Below are 18641 nucleotides of genomic sequence, written 5' to 3' on the forward strand. Positions count from 1 at the left end.
CTTGGCCTCATCAAATTAAAAGACACTGAGAACCCTCAGCACCACTTATTAAATGATTTAAGTGAGTGTATCTATCTGTTTGAGTCTACATACTTTTAAACCTATGTGGATTAGAGAAAGTCAAAAATAAATTCAAACTAGTGCACTCAATAAAAACGTATTCTGTACAGTCATTCCAACCTCAAAAAAAAAATCATTAAAATCCAGATATTACAACAAGTGCATGTAAACTACTCACCATAATATAGCAACAGTATTATTTAGACTTAGAAGAATGTCTTGTGTTGTATTATAAAACACACCGTTACTAAAAGGACTCTTACTATCACTGAAGTTAATTTAATATAGTGAAAAGAGAAGGTGGAAAAAGATCATATCAGTGAACATTTGTATCGATGTGGTTTTTAAAAAGAGAAAAACTTCCCCAGTGTGTTGTGAACCTTTGCTTGCGTACATGTATATCCTTGTCTGCACAACAGGAAGAGAGTGGATTTTCCCTCTGAACCAGGGAAAAAAAGAGGGGAGAGTGTAATAATAACTCAAAATAATTCAAAATTCACAAGTGGCGCATAAAAGGTTGGTAATTTGGAAGAAACAGGACAGATGGGAGCTTATTAGAGATGATAATATCATTCTGAATTGAAAGGATAAATCAAAGTGTTGCTCAGCAGCTGAAAGGGATCCTTTCTGCTTTTCCTTATTTCCCGTCGTATATTTTGAACTGTGAATCATGCAAAGCTACTCCAGTGCGGTCCAAAAATAAATACATGAAGCTGAAAATGAGGAGAATTGGTGAAGTAGTATGCTTTTTTTGACTAAAGTGCAGCTAATAATGAGACTCTTTCTAAAATACATCAGAAACATATGCAAGCTTTCCCTAGTCCAGTTTCTGTATATTAATGTGCACGTTTGCACATTAAATATATTCATAATTTACTGGTGGTCATAATGCTTAACATGGTTATAATAATGTATATAATTTAGATACTATTGTTTCATCTCAAACTGTGAGGTAATTCTGAGGCTTTTTTCCCAATAAGAATAAAACATAACATTAACTGCTGAGCTGGTATTATTCAAAGAGGCCATAATGACAGTCAGCTAATACCAACTATACAGTGGTTTTGAAAGAAAGATGATTTATACTAATCCCTGAGATTTCCTTTCTGGATCTACACTGGCCAGATGTTCAAACTGGTAAAGCGCACAACCTTTGTGATCTTCTCATCATCAGAGGCGGGGGGGGGGGGGGGGGAATTTCTGTATGAGATTCTCCGTCTCATGCAGACTTTCATTTCAAAAAGCCCTCAGCCCCCCAGGGCTAATGCCTCACATAATAAAGCCTGAACCATGACATAACTCTTAATACTAATACTTTTTGTTAAAGGAATGTTAATTGAACTTTATGACATTAACTATGTCACATCAAATCAGTGATTTTTTCCCCCTTTTTAAAGGTGTCACTGGAGCAAAACATTCCCAAAATTTACTGATGCCAGCTGTGCACCTGCGTAAATGAATGCCAAGCCAGGCAAAAACAGTTTCTGCAGTTCTATCGGGCTTGCGAGTCAATATCTAGTAGGACCACATTTATTCTTTGACTTAGCCTGAAATCTTGTTGGCAAGCTTTCTTGTAATTCACTAAATAGTACACAGAAATAGTTCTCCAGGCTGCTTGAAGGATATTCTACAGTTCTTATTTTTCTTCACTGTCAAGAAGAATCTGCGCTATTTCAAAAACGTTGACGTCTGGGCTCTGGGCAGAGTAATCCATCACTGATAGTGTTCCATTTGTGTTTTTCTATTCAGGTATGACTGCGACTGAGAGTTTCTTATCATGCTGAAAGTCTTTTCCATTCAGATATATTTCAAGATGTCTGTACTTGTCTGCATTCATAATTCCATCAGTTTGACAGGATCTCCAACACAGCTGACTGCAGCCCTAAACCATGACATGATGACAGAGCCTTCACCATGCTTTACAGGCTGCAGACATTCACTGTTGTACCTCTCTGCCGGCCTCATCTGTGCACACTGACAACAGTTTAAACCGAAAATGTGAAATTTCTGCCATGCCTATAATAATTTGGCATGCTTCAGCCTTTTCTCCCTGTTTCAGCCACCCTTCCACTGACACCGTTTCTGATCAGGCAACTGAATCAGCTTTAGCTTTTCTCTGTTATAATCAGTGTTGGTCAAGTTACTTGAAAAAAGTAATCAGTAACTAATTACTGATTACTTCCCCAAAAAAGCAATCCCGTTACTTTACTGATTACTTATTTTCAAAAGTAATTAATTACTTAGTTACTTAGTTACTTTTTAAAAACACGATTTACAACCTGAAGAGGTGATAAAGCGATAGATCTTTCAGCCCAATTCTATTTTTTCTGCATAATCCATCATACAAAATGTAATCAAATGGAGAGGTCCCTTTTTAAAAGTTGTTTTATTAGTTTTAATCTTTTAACTTTATGCATCAAGCAAAAATTTTATTATATGCAACATTCACTGACTGGAAGAAATTTGTTTAATATTTAAACCTATTTTCTGCACATTCCAGCACATAAATTTTTTTTTTTTGTGTTTATACTCAGTCTTTCAAATAGATGCAAGTAAAACACAGCAGAACATAAATAAAGTCAAAGACTCAGCGGTCCTGTTGCTCTATTTTCACCTGTAAAGCAGGAGCAGGGTAGGCGGAGGTTTACCCTGGTGAAGGTGTGCCGCAGCGGTCAGTGGAAGGATACGGCAGTTTCTCTGTGAATTTCCCATTACGTGGTAGCACACTCGGTGCTTGCTTGGAAGTTTAGGGGTTTTTTTTTCACTGTAAAAAGAAGTTTTCTTCCCATGCACAATGGACACTAATGTTTTTGTCACTTTTTATGGAATCAAACTTAAAGTAAGGTCAGTACTTCCACGCTTTAAACTCTGCATGCTCATACTCTCTCCAGTACTCGATATATGATCCACTGTTGATCTGCACACAGCTGTTGTCACAAACGTCGCACTTGCTTACGTCACTGTCATGAGACATTCTCGCAAAAAAAATCACGGTTTTAGTAACGCAGTAACGCAGCGTTCCTACGGGAAAGTAAAGGTAATCTAATTAACGTTTTTGCAATAGTAATCCCTTACTTTACTCGTTACTCGAAAAAAGTAATCAGATTACAGTAACGCGTTACTGCCCATCTCTGGTTATAATCTTACAATATTTTGTCGAGCAAAATTTTAAACATTTGGATTATGACTAGAACTAAATGACAATTTATTCAAAAGACAATGACTAAAACTCTAGATTTGCTGCAAATTTACCCCTGCTTTTTATGGAACCAGTTCAAAATCAGCTCTGAACAAGTCTGCCTTAGTCACAAAAGGGGAGCACACATATAACTGATCTGAGGGGTCCACACGAATAAATATGAAAACGGCGTATACGTCTGAAAACGCTCCGCGTCCACACTATCGTTTTCATTCGTTTTCACAGACTCGTTCATTTACATTGAACGCTTACGTTCCAGTACTGCGAATGTGTGAAACGCAAGACGATTCGACCTGCCTCATTTTCGTCTGCCGTTTATTCACTTTCCGACTCTTTGAAACATCGCGACAAAATGTTGAGGAAAACTTTTTTAAATGGACTAACAATGAGTTGGAGTTGTTGCTGCGAGTAACACAAAAGTACAAAGTTGCAAAAGCGAGTGAGAAATAAAGAATTTGAAGAAAAGCTATCTGGAGCAGGTACACACTGATATTAATCGTTAATAGGGCTGTCAGAACTGAGAGCAAACAAAACAACTGCTGTATAATGCCCTCCACTCTCTTAGTTTAATTGGTCACATGACTGAATCCCATGATAAAATGTTTCATTGTTTTCGAAAATGCTCCGGGTTCGCTGTCCACACTGCGACACGAAAACGTCGTTTTCAAATGTATCCGCTTTGGAGAGTGTTTTCACAATGCTCCGTGTTCCTTGAGCGAACACGCCGTCTCAGTGTGGACGGGAGGCCAAAACGGAGAGAAAAGGATGCGTTTTCAAATGAAAATGTAACAGTGTGGACATGGCCTGAGTAAGAGCAGTTAGGATAGATGATTTATACTGCTTAAGTATTTTTAAAAAAATCACTTTCTAAACATATTATTTCCTCTCCTCCCTGAAAATGTTCCAGAATGGATAACACACATTTTTGCACACACGCAAAGACTGCATTGTCCACAGCATGAGAAATGATTCGCACCTGGGCTTCAGGCTCCTGGAGGTCTGGCTACTGTGACCATCAGATGCTGAGATGTCAGGAATCACACATCCCCCTTGTCCCAGTAGGCCTGAGATAGTGGGGGATGGTTTGTGGTGCAAGTGTGTGAGAGAAACACATGCAGACAATGTGGGATTGTGACTGACAGGAAGTACAATAAAGCACTGAGCTAAGTGCTACATGTGGCTATGGGCCTCTCTCGCCAGGTCAAAGGTGATTTTATCATGCGCTTACCCACAGAGAAAGAAATAGCTGGGTCTCAACATTGACTCCTTTCAGTTTTAACTGCTGTAAACATGGAGGGGTGTTTACCCTGCCAAAACTTCAGTCACGCAATAATAGAACAGTTGCAGCTGTCCATCAACTGTCTTGTGCTCTGCTGCAGTACTGAAAAAGGAAATTCACAGAAGAACAATAACCTCCAGCACCAGGCTTACTGTAAATATTGTACAGTAAGCTGTCGGAGCGTCACGGCACTCTCGCTTGGAGCTACAGTTTGATCTTTGCCACAAGAGGCTCTCAGAGCAATGGAGACAGTCAAAAGCAACATCCAAGAAGATTTTGTAGAAAAGCAAAGAGCTTTAAAGGTTACTGTGTTTAACCTCTGGGTTTATGTGGGCTAAATATGTCCCACTGTCCACATAAATGCTTTACATCTTCTAAGTCTGCCTAATGGATCAAAGAGAGGGTCCGCTGAGAACGGCGGTATCTTTCTTTTATGATGCTGGAAACAGATATGGGACCAAGGATGGAAACTTCAGCATTAATTATTGAATTTCAAAGAGTAAACAAGCCATCTCTCTAGTACCCCTTCATACTCTCTCCGCTCCTCTATTTTTTTTCATTTTCCACAGTATGTCAGCTAATTAGCTGTGGAGTGAACCAGTGGAATACATGTTGTTGCCATCATGCAAACAACATGAAACACAGCCTGGTTCCCAAGTGACTGAGAGGCATTCAAAACAAGCTCCTACACTGAACTGAGTATTCAAAGTACAACTGCACATTGCGACGAAGGACGGCCGCTTTTGCTCTCTAATTAACTTGTGATTTCAAACCTTCAGAGCAGCGCGTTCAGGGATTGTGCTTTTCGGCGCACTTTAGCACAATCACACATGGTCAACAGTAAACAAAGAACGGCTTTTAAGCAAACGATAGGTGCAGATCTTCATGCAGCCACACTGGGGACATTTTGCATAATTTGCTTTGAGAAACTTGAGAACGTTCTCACATTCATACACATCAGGCTACAGTAAAGACAACAAGCAAAGCAGGATTTCATCAACAGTCATTCCCCTCAGGGCAGCAGTTTATGTCTACAGAGGCTGATGCAGTCTGCTGCTGTTTGACTGTTCTTCTGAACGATTGCTTCACAAGTGTAGTAAAGGGTGCTGGACTGAAAAGGAAGCAGCTTTTTAAACATTTTGTTGCTTTTCGTGGGTCCATGAACACTTACTCTTTTGTGTGTGTAATTTCAATTGCCACGGATATAAAACTTAAATGCAAAATGTTCCTAAAGTGGCATTCGGTTTATGTTTAATTCCATGATATCACAATGAGTCCAATCAACCTCCAGGGCTAAAAAATGAAGCCAGTGCGAGGTACCAAAAACTAGAGTTCCTCTAATGGCCACACGGGCCTGGCTATAAAAGCAAGTCAGTCCCCACAGCTTTAAAAAAGATCAACTTCATAGCATCAAAAATTTATTACATTTATAACCTGATGCAATGAAATGTAATCTAGCTGACAGCAACCATCAGAAGATTGGTCGTAAAGGGATAGACGACAACATCAGTAAGATAAAGTCAGTCAGGGTGTGGAGTTTAAACAATGCTCACTTGCTACTAAAGTTTCCAAAGTGTGCAGAGAAGATATCTCACATACTATTACACCACCAACTGCAGCCTGGACCATTGATACGAAGCAGGATAGATCCATGCTTTTAAGTCGTTTATGTGGATCCTGAATGTTGCATTAGAAATGGAGACCAGGCAACCAATCTTCTGTCCAGTGTTAATGACCACATGCTGCCCAAGTTTTCATTCTTAGTTTACAGGAGCAGCTTTCAGGTGTGATTTTCTCCTGCTGTCTTCCTCAAGGTTTGATGTTTCCTGCCAGGTAAATGACGCTCCGCAACGTGGTGACGTCATTCGGGGCGACTGGAATCGATAAGGGAATCGTTTGCAAAAATGGCAAACAATTCCAAGGAATTGAAACAGTGGGAACCGGTTCTCAACAAGAACCGGTTTTCGATACCCATCCCTACCAGCGACTGTAAATGTGTCCACAGAGTTTATGTATACAGCTTGTGAATCAAGATTTCAAGTGTTCGCTGATAAATTAGCACTGTGGCCCCCAAAAACAAGGATGGCAGCAGCAATGACACAACTGAGACTTCAAAATGCAGAGTTGATGTTATGGGGGCTATGTCCATCTTTTATATACAGTCTATGTTTAAAAAGAGATAGATCAAATTTGTGAGTAGCCTGTAGTTTGAGGCAGAGGGTATTTTACAAGGGAATAACTTCATTTTTCTAATTGTCTACTGTTTGTCTTCTTTATTCTGTGTTTGACCAGATGAAACTTTACAATGGGTCACAAAGGCCACTAACACAAACATTTTCTTTATCTCAACAGAAATTGTTCTAAGATAGAGAAGTCAGACAATCCAGTGGCACTCTGGTTTTAAATGTGCTATACAAATAAAGTTGCATTGTATTGTATGTAATGCTATTTAATTGTCTGATGGTGGATGCTGGTGTAGTGTTGATACTACAAAATTCCAAACAGAGCCTGTCAGAAGGCCTTTTGCATCGCTACACTTATGTTAAGAAAACAGTAGTTTTTTTGAGATGGTCACACAGTCTGTGTGGCTGAGACCTGTGATATTTACACAGTGCCTTATTGTTATGGAAAACAGAAAAGTGCGCCCCACAATAATTTCACACATGGGGCTAAGGTTAAGAAGTTTTTTCTCAACATGCATAAAAGTTTGATATATAAATTCTGATGACGTCCTCAAGCTGCTCTCAGACTCCAATCCTGACTTTGTCTCATTTACATGTCTTCCTGGTGTGGTGAGATTGAATTCATCCATCTGAACCAGGCGATGGTATTTCATCAACTCTGGATCATCGTGACTCTCTCTTCTGACGTCTCCCTCTCTCTCATCAGGCTGAGGCGGCCACCCAGATGATGTAACTATTAATTAGGCAGCTGAGCTTTTGTTGTCCTGGCCTGCCATTTTAAAGGTGTCTTCTCTACCATGAGAATGATTCAACTCCCATTTACGTCATCACAGTCTCCCTCACTCATTTCTCCTGCTGGATGTCTAGATCATTTCATAATTAGTTATGTGCTCAAACGAGTAAACATTAGAAAATAAAATGAAGAAATTAAAAGCATAGATCCTGGAGTACTCTACGCAGAGTTTATGCAACTCTTCTAGCTCAGTCCCTTTTAACTCAAATAAGGCCAACACCGCCAATATATCGACCCCTCTCTGCAGCAGGTTTTGGTCTGTTATCGATCGGTGACAATTATGGAGTACGAAACTGGGTTTCCAGATTAAAGTGCTAGGTCACTCGTTATTTATGAGGGTTTTTTATCAATTCATGGTATGAGGTTGGGTGCAGGTAAACAAATTTTTGCAGTAGCAAAATATTATGCTAAATCCCACTAAATATCTCACTAACCTGCTGTTAAACTTCTCAGGGTGCTTCTCACGCATCAGATGAAAGCGATGGGCGATTGAGGCATCCTGGAGGAGAAAACAGAAAAGACATTGTGAATTTAACCTCACGTGTTATTACAGCTGGATAAAGGTCAAATGCAAACTTAGCTTTGTGCCAGCATAAAAAAAGGTGTCATACATCAGTCATTGTTTGTTTTTAGAATAGGCATGAGAACAGAAATGCTACTGGTTCAGTCAGTAAAAACTGAGACGGAGAGTGTACCGCTACACTCATCAGCCAATTACTGTACTCACTCCACTCTGTTCTACCAAATATACAACCATGTCATAAAAGGATTTCATAACTTAACCTTCATTGTAGTTGCATATTTACTGCTTTACCTATACATGTCAATTACCTGCACCTGACAAAAAAACTGCATGTTTGATTTGGCCTTTTTACCCCAGATACCCTCCATGATGCAACTCCAAAGGGGGATTTCCAGCTGGAATTAATCCAGCAACCGTTACCAAGCAAATGTGTTAACCACTACATCACCGAGCCACAACACTGATACAAAATACAGCTTTTAAATGATTTCATTTATGAAGGGGAAAGGATCTAAACCTACCTGGTCCTTCATATAGCTCTAGAGAAATTTTATCCCACCTCTCTTTGAAGAATTTTGAAAATTCAGTTTTGTTTTTTCTTTTGTTATTGTTGTTGTTGTTGTTGTTTTTTAGCATTAACAGTCTGTTTGAGGTCATGCCAGGTCTGTTTAAATTTGTTGTTTCAGAGCAGAATTTGCTGGTTTGTTTCAGTTCAGTTTCAGTTCTGCTGAATAAGCCAGAAAAACACAAACCGATATTCTCGGATATTCTCGTTCAGCATTTTCTGATAGAGAGCAGACTTCATGGTTGCATCAGTCATGGAAAGTCATCCAGATCCTGAAGCAGGAAAGCAGCCCCAGACGAACACCATACCATCACCATGTTTGTTTCCGCCAGACACGACGAGACTCCAGACTGCTCCAGAAATGTCAACTTTTGTAACTCCACAGAATATTTTCCCCAAAGTCTTGGGGATCGTCAAGATGTTTTTGTGGCAAAGGTGAGATGAATGTTTGTATTCTTTGTGGTCAGCAGCCGTTTTTGCCTTTAAACTCTCCCATAGGTGCCATTTGTGCCCAGTCTCCTTCTTATTGCTGAATCATGAATACCTAACCTGAGACATCTGAGATCTGCAGTCTAGATGTTGCTCTTTGTTCTTTTGTGCCGTTGTGGATGAGTCATCAATGCATTCTTGGAGTCATTTTGCTAGGCCAATGTTAGAGCCGTATTCAACAGAAAACTAGCTAGTTTAATCAAAAGTTTCCAAGCAAGCTAAACTTCTTCTCTTTACTTTTTTCATTTCATTTTCTATATTTTAAATAGGAAGCAATTAATTGACTGAAAGAGGAAAATAAGTGGCAAAGTAATTAGTAATAGAAATAATAGTTATTTACATCTATTTACATACCAATTTCTCCCCACTTGAAATTGCTGTGCATGAAGACAGTGTTTTGATCAAACAATAATTTGATCCAACCTACCACAATAACCCTTCCTATTTCCTGCTGTAATTCAGTCTACAGAGCACAAAGACACTGAGGAGTATAAAGCTAAGGCTAATGACACATTACAGCACTGATCTGAGGGTCACAAGTTTACTGAAGCTGGTCTTAGACCGGACCCCACCTTCCTGCCCCGTGTATTTAACCCCTCACCTCTGGGCCAAACCCCTGATCAGTCACAAGAGCAGCCTCAGTATGACCCCTTTAAATAGGCAAACAAACAACAGCAGCCGCCAGCAGAGACATAATTGATGTTTGCCATGTGAAACTAAGAAGAAATGATATTGTCCTCTGCTCATTTTGATTCATTTTTCACAGCCTGACAGTCACAAGAGCCCCTGATAGTGCTTTATGTTAAAGTACACAGTTTTGTTTCTTTTTACCTCTTAAAACAACTCAAATACGTCCATCATATTAACTCTACAAGCCAGATAAATAACAACAATGGCAAGTTCAATTAGCACTAAGACTGCAGACGCTCAAAAATACCATAAACATGCACGGAGACCCGCAGCACGCACAGAACACGCACAGATTTGATTGCATGAGATCTGTGACACAGAGCAGTCCTGATCTGAACTTTGAGCTTGACCAGAGCTTCTTCTGCTCCACTAAAGCCTGAGGATCGTCTTATTTTATTAACAAAACCTTATATGGGACTGTTTGGATAGCAGGATGTGTCGCCTTTACAGATGTTAAAGTAATACATACGATGTTTAATAATTGACTATCTTTCGATTGACATAGCATTTAGCCTTGAGGATGCTACACTGATGTTAAAAAGAAGAAAAAGAACAACACGCTGGTTTGATATATACCGTTGGAGTTACAGTAAAAGCAAGATAAAAATAATCTGCAGTATTTACTCAGACACAATGTTCATCCTCTAGTTCACATGTAAATATAATCCCTTTACAGCTTATTTGCATGTTATTTTCATGCTGCCAGGCTTCTCATTTAAAGCAGTCTTTCCACTTAAATATTGTAAATAACAGTTCAGCACAACACACATGTAAATGAAAAGTTAATACTCTCAATGCCCTGCAGCTAGAGAAGATGCAAATGAGGGGGAAAAAGTCCCTGACAGAAGTAATGACCAGTTTTACCGACCAAAACGTGGCAGTAATGATGCACTGCTACATTAAACATGTTACCTTTACCAAAGGACAGAGAGAGAGCAAGAACAGATCAAGAACAAAAACAACGCAAATTCTTTTACAACAGATACGGTGACGCTCAGTGAGTAAATATACCAAAACGATGCATCTACATGGGTTTGCATGAAGGAGTGTGTGCGTGCCTGCAGGGGTCCTTTGCTTGCTGCCTTTCTCTGAGTATAGTTGTAGTACATTTCTACATGGTCTGAGTTTGTGCCTTTGATTATGTGAAGATGGTGTGCAGTGGAAGACCTAAACTGCTCACCCAATTAGAAGTTAGAAACAGTCGTACTGCTGCTTTTCCACAGGCTCAACAAAATTAATGATTTGTCTTTACCTTTGATTGGGCCATGACCACTACTGTTAACAACTAGAACTAACCCAAACCCTCCAATTATTCATCACTCATTAATAATAATAATGATAAAGTTTTTGGACATTTCATGCAATATTGTAGGCTACCGCACAGAATCATAACCTCATCTTCTAAGGGTGCCATTTACTCATTTTTATCTTATCCACTAACATCACTTAGATAAGCTGTGAGAATAATTGTGAGCATGCATCTTATAATTTAGCAAAAATGTAGGTTTTGGAAGGTCAAGCTGTACTTTCCACGGTACACCTTTACACGAAAAGTGAAAAACAGGAAACTGGATATTTGTAAATTCTTGTCTAATAAACTCAACTCATTTTAGATGCTTGGTAATAAGGAAGGACAACCCAATATCACAACAGAGTGTGTAATAGACACGGCGGTCCACCGTCTTCCCAAAACGTTGCGGTAATCTGCAGTAACAGAAGAGCGAGGCATTTTGTTTCAAACCAACATGCAAATAATCACATGAAAGCCTTTAAACAGACTATTTTTAACACATTTACATCTATATACATATAATCATCCAAGCTTAATAGAATCTGGTGATTAAGGACCCTGGAATGTACTTAACACATTTTTTGCTCACTAGCGACTTTGTGGGTTTAAATATATCATCGCCCCCTGCTGGTCATGCAATTTGTGCATGGAGTTAGGCAACTTCTGCATGCATGCCCATTTCACGTGGTTAGAGAGGCAAAGTGGGAAATGGACACGGTGGACTGGCCTGTCTATCCGGTTGTTCAGTCTGACGTCACTAGCCATGTCTGGACCTAAACTCCGCTGCAGGTCCATATATCAAACGATCACTATGGCATTACTGAGAGTTGAAAAACTGTCTAAAGTCTTTCATCTTTAATAAAATGATCAGCGTTCTGCTCTACCAGGTGTAACAATTGAGTTTAACATCCAGGCATCCATGAAAACGGAATTTATGACATTTAACGGAGTTAGAAGTTAGCAGGGAGTTAGCTCGCTAGCTTCTATCTAAATACAATATAGCATGTCCTGACTGCGGGGTTTTGGAAACAAATTAAAACGTACAGCTCTGCTATCACTTCCAGCATAAATGAAGACAGAAAACTAAACAGCAGTGACGTTTGTAGGGTTACTGAAGTTTGGCTAGCTGGTATATAATGATGTGCTACGTGACCGCTAGCGACACAGCTATGTTAGCATAATATAAACAAGCTAACTTTTTTTGCACTCGATAAAAGTTAACGTGAGTGTTCTCGGTGGTCAGGAACAAATGTAATCGCATGGCAGGATGCTGTAAAAGGACCAAACTTCAGCCACGAGAACAACTGAGATAATCCATCCACAATACGAGGTTAGTCATTCATATACTGCTGCATGGGCTGTGCTGTAGTTACATCTTAAGGTTTTAAAAACTGAGCTTAAATAAATGATTAGCGGTAATAAAAGCCGAGGGAGGTCAACAGTGATCACTGACTGTTTTAGGAGCTTTTTGAGATTAAATAGAAGAAAATACAAAACATTAAACATGTTAACAACACAAAAGCCATATTAAACGCAGACTACTTTAGGCCTGGAAGTAGGATTCGTCACATCATCACTTAACAATCGGATTACATGTTTTGCCATCACACTGGGTTGGGGAGGAATATATTTAGATCAAAGTGCATCCCATAATTTTGACAGGTGAAAGCACCTGTGATGATAGGCTGGCATCCTGCCTGCCTGTCCAGGTGTTTCAGTTTGGTGCAACAAGGACAATGGAAGGCTGTGACGAAGCAAGCGGACAGGTGCGATTACAAGCTTCCTCACTTGTCACCCTGAAAATCATGAATGGACGCTACCGCACTTACTCAATCAGACACTAGGGCAATGTTCTGAGATCTCCATGCATCAGCAAATCTCACATCTTAAAATAGAGCTGCATCTGCTGCTTTTAGAGCACGAGAATCTGATACTGGAACCATAACTTAAAAACATTCCTATTCTGATTTAATGGCAAGGTTACTCATAGCAACAAAAACACATAAACATGTGAGAATTCAATGAGGGCAAAGTGGTTGTTTTTCTTTAAATTTGTGCCCAAGGAGTTGTTTGTCACATGTGTACAAATGGTGGAGTTTTGTTTTTGTATTGATTTTGGTTTATTACGAGCAAAGTCTGTAGGACAGCATACGGATCAGGGTCAGACAACAACACAAAGTAGCTGCAGAGCTTTTTAAAACATGACAGGCTGTTCCATGTCACCAAATCTGGCCTGAATCCACCGCTACAGGCGATCACTGACCAGCACAACTTTTACGCATTCTGTCCTCCTGATAAATCTGGCAGTAACAATATGTGACATTTGCCATTGCCTGTAGTTGCCTATGTGATCAAGGTTGTTTTGATCTTGCCGTTTGAAGTTTTGCTCATGGTGTGTGTGGGGGAAAGAGGAGCTTCTAGGGGATGGGTGAGGTGAACAGGAGGAAAGGAACAGAGAGTGACAAACAACAACAAAACTGGTGGATGGAAAATGTCACATCAGTGGGGCCCACAGTACCCGGCAGAGGAATACATTGTCAGTGTGGCCCTATTATGTTTTGAGTCCCTATATTTGTTAACTTAATAGCAAAGAGAAATGCCATGATACTCTTGTACTGGAATGCTCAGTTTAGCATGTTTGATTCAGAGAAAGCTAAACATTTCTATATCACTTATGAATTTATAGTAATAACTATAGTAATTAGTCATGTGGCGCCCAACCTCACAGTACCGTATCACCCCAATAGAGCACATTGCTGTCAGACTGCACACTTACTTGTTGTCCCTGCAGTATTTAAAAGTGGAATGGGAGACAGTGGGCTATTGTTAGCTAATTTGTGCATCACTGAGCCACACTAATGTCATAACATTATGACCTGATATTCAGCACAAACCATCATGGAAGACTGTTCTTTGGAACGAGTGAAAATCTACTGTTTTATTAGTCCTTTAAGGAGGACTAATTAGTCGATGACTATGCCTTGCACCTGGCAACTGCTATAATTGTGTTATGAAGACATATTTAAGACTTTAAAAATTGTCTAGATGTGTCTTTTTGAGTCCACATGTTAGACCATCCCTGAGCACTATTCCTCCTGTCTTTAAGACCAGCCAGGTGTCACTCAGCACGGTCATTCATTACTGTGGTAACCTGGCCTGAACCTGGCAGACGCTGACTTCCTGTGACTGATACTTCCCCTGACCTTCAGTCTGTGCCAGAATAACTCCATGTCCCCCTCTCTCTCTCTTGCTCTTTCTCTATCTATCCCTCTCTCTGTCTTTCTCACACACACACACACACGAACACAAATTTATATGCACCACTGGCCAGGTAAGTTTTCTCAACTGATGCCGTTTTCAGTCTCTGAATTCATGAAAACATGGCATACCATTTATACCAATTATTCTGTTCTTTTTCCTTTCTGTCATATATATATATATATATATATATATATATATATATATATATATATATATATATATATATATATATATATATATATTAGGGGTGCAACGATACTCGTATCGATATTGAACCGTTCGATACAGTGCTTTCGGTTCGGTACGCATATGTATCGAACAATACAAAGTTTTTAATTTATTTTATCAACTTTCCTTCTGACGATGCTGTCTGTGTTGAGCGCTCAGTGGATCTGCACTCGACAGTGCAGCCTAGGCGGAGCAGTCGAGTGCAGATTCACTGAGCGCAGGGCAAGCTACCGAGACAGAAGTTAAGCTCTCCTTGCAACATGGCAAATTGAACCTCCCCCATCCTCATTCAGATCTGGCGTTTGGAGCTATTTTGGTTTTCATGTGACGTATGACCCTGAAGGTAAGCGCGTCATGGACTAAAGTAAAACAGTATGTTGGATGTGCCATGCAATGCTCAATTACATGGGTGGGAGCTAGTGTGTTAGCGCAGTTAGCTCGTTAACGTGTTGGCTCTCCAGCCCCACGCTCAAGGCGATCCACGGTAGCTCGTTAACGGAGATTTGCCGTGTTGTGGCGTTAACGTCATTTCAACGAGATTTATGCTGACAGCACTAGTGGGAACACAACGAATATGACTGCACATTTACTCCGAAATCATCCTAGTGCAAAGACAAGTGGAAGCCGACAAAAACAACAAGCACATGCTACAAACTTTACCAGAGTCATTTAGACAGCCGTTAGCACACGATTCTCCTTATGGGGAGCTGTTATGTTTAATATGCTGCTGAGAATATAGCCCAGAAGAAGCGTATAGTATAGCTTTTATTTTGGAAAGAGCCATTTCTCTGTAATAAACTCTCTTTTCCAAAGATAAGTGATTCCTCAATCAGATACAGGGCTCGCAAAATTTTTCCAGTCGGGCTACCAAAATCTCTCTCTGCCCTGCCCGTCGGGCTATCGCAGGAAGGAAAAATATATGTCAATGCTTTTGCATTCTTTCGGAAATGTAGCTGGGTAATTATGTCATTGGCATCGGTGAGCCACTGTCAATATGTGACATATTTATATCGCGTTTGAATTTGCGCTTGTTTTTTGCTTTTACTTTGCAATCGCACAAACTGTGTATAGAGAGCGACAGCACTGATTGGTGAGTGATGATAATTTGCGCACCAATTCCTCTGACATCGTCTTATCAATCGTTAGCTTACTATGCAAACATGACAAGTGAAATCTCCCGCAGCTTAAACATGTGAGAGGTTGATCGCGCAGAGAATCGCTGAGCGTTGTGTGTGTGTGTGTGTGTGTGTGTGTGTGTGTGTGTGTGTGTGTAAAAGCAGCAGGATATATATTTTAGTTCTGCTGAGCCAAATAAGACAGGTCAGGGTGAAGAAGCGACAGCCAAAGAAAAGCTTACCACAAAACGGAGAAGTTATGACAAATCAGACTATAAGGCAAAAAGAAAGTGCAGCTTTATGGTTTCATGGACAAAAGAATTTCTGTGGCTGCAATATGACGAGCTAAATAACCAGGGCTGCACATAAGTGGTCCGCAGGTGCGCATTCGCTGTCAAAATAAAAAATGCGAAAAAGATAAGAAGTTGCAACGCGTGTTTGCGTACATAAGATTTTCAGGAGGACAGACATTTGTTTAGAACTCTTAAAGATGTCGAAGAAGCTCCTTTAAGCAATTACTGTGATGTTCCTCCACCTCCAAAGAAATGTCAGAAGGAGTCCGAACCACAAAAGAAGCGCGTATTCTCGGAAAAGTGGTTGCAGGAGGTGAGCTGGCTTCAAACAAATGATGAACGCACAGAGATGTGGTGCGGAATGTGCCGTGAAAATTTAATAAATGACAAATTAAAAAGGCATGAACATTTTTCTTTGTATCGAAAAAATATCGAACCGTGACAGCAAAGTATCGAACCGAACTGTGAATTTTGTGTATCGTTGCACCCCTAATATATATATATATATATATATATATATATATATATATATATATAAACACCCAGCACGCCCCTGCAGGCGGTTTATCCTTCAAGCTCGGGTCCTCTACCAGAGGCCTGGGAGCTTGAGGGTCCTGCGCAGTATCTTAGCTGTTCCCAGGACTGCGCTCTTCTGGACAGAGGTCTCCGATGTTATTCCCGGGATCTGCTGGAGCCACTCGCCTAGCTTGGGAGTCACCGCACCTAGTGCTCCGATTACCACGGGGACCACCGTTACCTTCACCCTCCACATCCTCTCGAGCTCTTCTCTGAGCCCTTGGTATTTCTCCAGCTTCTCGTGTTCCTTCTTCCTGATATTGCTGTCATTTGGAACCGCTACATCGATCACTACGGCCGTCTTCTTCTGTTTGTCTACCACCACTATGTCCGGTTGGTTAGCCACCACCATTTTGTCCGTCTGTATCTGGAAGTCCCACAGGATCTTAGCTCGGTCATTCTCCACCACCCTTGGGGGCATCTCCCATTTTGACCTCGGGACTTCCAGGTTATACTCGGCACAGATGTTCCTGTACACTATGCCGGCCACTTGGTTATGGCGTTCCATGTATGCCTTGCCTGCTAGCATCTTACACCCTGCTGTTATGTGCTGGATTGTCTCTGGGGCATCTTTACACAGCCTGCACCTGGGGTCTTGCCTGGTGTGATAGACCCCAGCCTCTATGGATCTTGTGCTCAGAGCTTGTTCTTGTGCTGCCATGATTAGTGCCTCTGTGCTGTCTTTCAGTCCAGCTTTGTCCAGCCACTGGTAGGATTTCTGGATATCAGCCACCTCCTCTATCTGCCGGTGGTACATACCGTGCAGGGGCCTGTCCTTCCATGATGGTTCCTCGTCTCCCTCCTCTTTCTTGGGTTTCTGCTGCCTGAGGTATTCACTGAGCACTCGGTCAGTTGGGGCCATCTTACTGATGTATTCGTGGATGTCTGCTGCCTCATCCTGGACTGTGGTGCTGACACTCACCAGTCCCCGGCCTCCTTCCTTCCGCTTAGCATACAGCCTCAGGGTGCTGGACTTGGGGTGAAACCCTCCATGCATGGTCAGGAGCTTTCTTGTCTTTATGTCAGTGGCTTCTATCTCCTCCTTTGGCCAACTTATTATCCCAGCAGGGTACCTGATCACGGGCAGGGCGTACGTGTTGATGGCCCGGATCTTGTTCTTACCATTCAGCTGACTCCTCAGGACTTGCCTGACCCTCTGCAGGTACTTGGTGGTTGCAGCTTTTCTAGCGGCCTCTTCATGGTTCCCATTCGCCTGCGGGATCCCCAGGTACTTGTAACTGTCCTCTATGTCTGCAATGTTGCCTTCTGGTAGTTTAATCCCCTCAGTTCTGACTACCTTCCCTCTCTTTGTTACCATCCGACTACACTTCTCCAGTCCGAATGACATTCCAATGTCATTGCTGTATAGCCTGGTAGTGTGGATCAATGAATCGATGTCTCGTTCACTCTTGGCATACAGCTTGATGTCATCCATGTACAGGAGGTGGCTGACAACTGCTTCGTTCCGTAGTCGGTATCCGTAGCCGGTATCCGTAGCCAGTCTTGTTAATGATCTCACTGAGGGGGTTCAGGCCTATGCAGAACAGCAGTGGGGACAGAGCATCTCCTTGGTAGATCCCGCACTTGATGGTGACTTGTGCTATGGGCTTGGAGTTGGCCTCTAGTGTTGTACGCCACATCCCCATTGAGTTCCTGATGAAGGCTCTTGGGGTCCCATTGATCTTGTACAATTCTAAGCATTCCAGTATCCAGCTGTGGGGCATTGAGTCATAGGCCTTCTTGTAATCAATCCAGGCAGTGCACAGGTTGGTCAGTCTGGTCTTGCAGTCTCGGCTGACTGTTCTGTCTACCAGTAGCTGGTGTTTTGCGCCTCTGGTATTCTTGCCAATCCCTTTCTGTGTCCCGCTCATGTATTGACCCATGTGCCTGTTCATCTTAGCCGATATGATGCCTGACAGGAGCTTCCATGTAGTACTGAGGCAGGTTATTGGTCGGTAGTTGGAGGGGACCGGTCCCTTCTTGGGGTCCTTGGGGATCAGGACCGTCTGACCTTCAGTTAGCCATTCCGGGTGTCTCTCGTTAACTAGCAGCTGGTTCATTTGTGCTGCCAGACGCTCGTGGAGTGCAGTCAGCTT

The 18641-nt window shown here is 41.3% G+C and overlaps 1 protein-coding gene across 4 annotated transcripts in view; it reads right to left on the reverse strand.

Annotated features, from left to right (window-relative positions):
- dgkg (diacylglycerol kinase, gamma) overlaps window positions 1–18641 on the reverse strand; it is a 161611-nt gene that overhangs the window by 48121 nt on the left and 94849 nt on the right. For all 4 annotated transcript variants that reach the window (XM_026145634.1, XM_026145635.1, XM_026145632.1 and 1 more), the window contains one exon: window positions 7949–8013. In XM_026145634.1, coding sequence (XP_026001419.1) covers window positions 7949–8013 — 65 coding nt within the window. The remainder of the gene's footprint in view (window positions 1–7948; window positions 8014–18641) is intronic.

The sequence above is a fragment of the Astatotilapia calliptera genome, chromosome 16 (assembly GCF_900246225.1).
Source record: "Astatotilapia calliptera chromosome 16, fAstCal1.2, whole genome shotgun sequence".
NCBI classification, from domain to species: Eukaryota; Metazoa; Chordata; class Actinopteri; order Cichliformes; family Cichlidae; genus Astatotilapia; species Astatotilapia calliptera.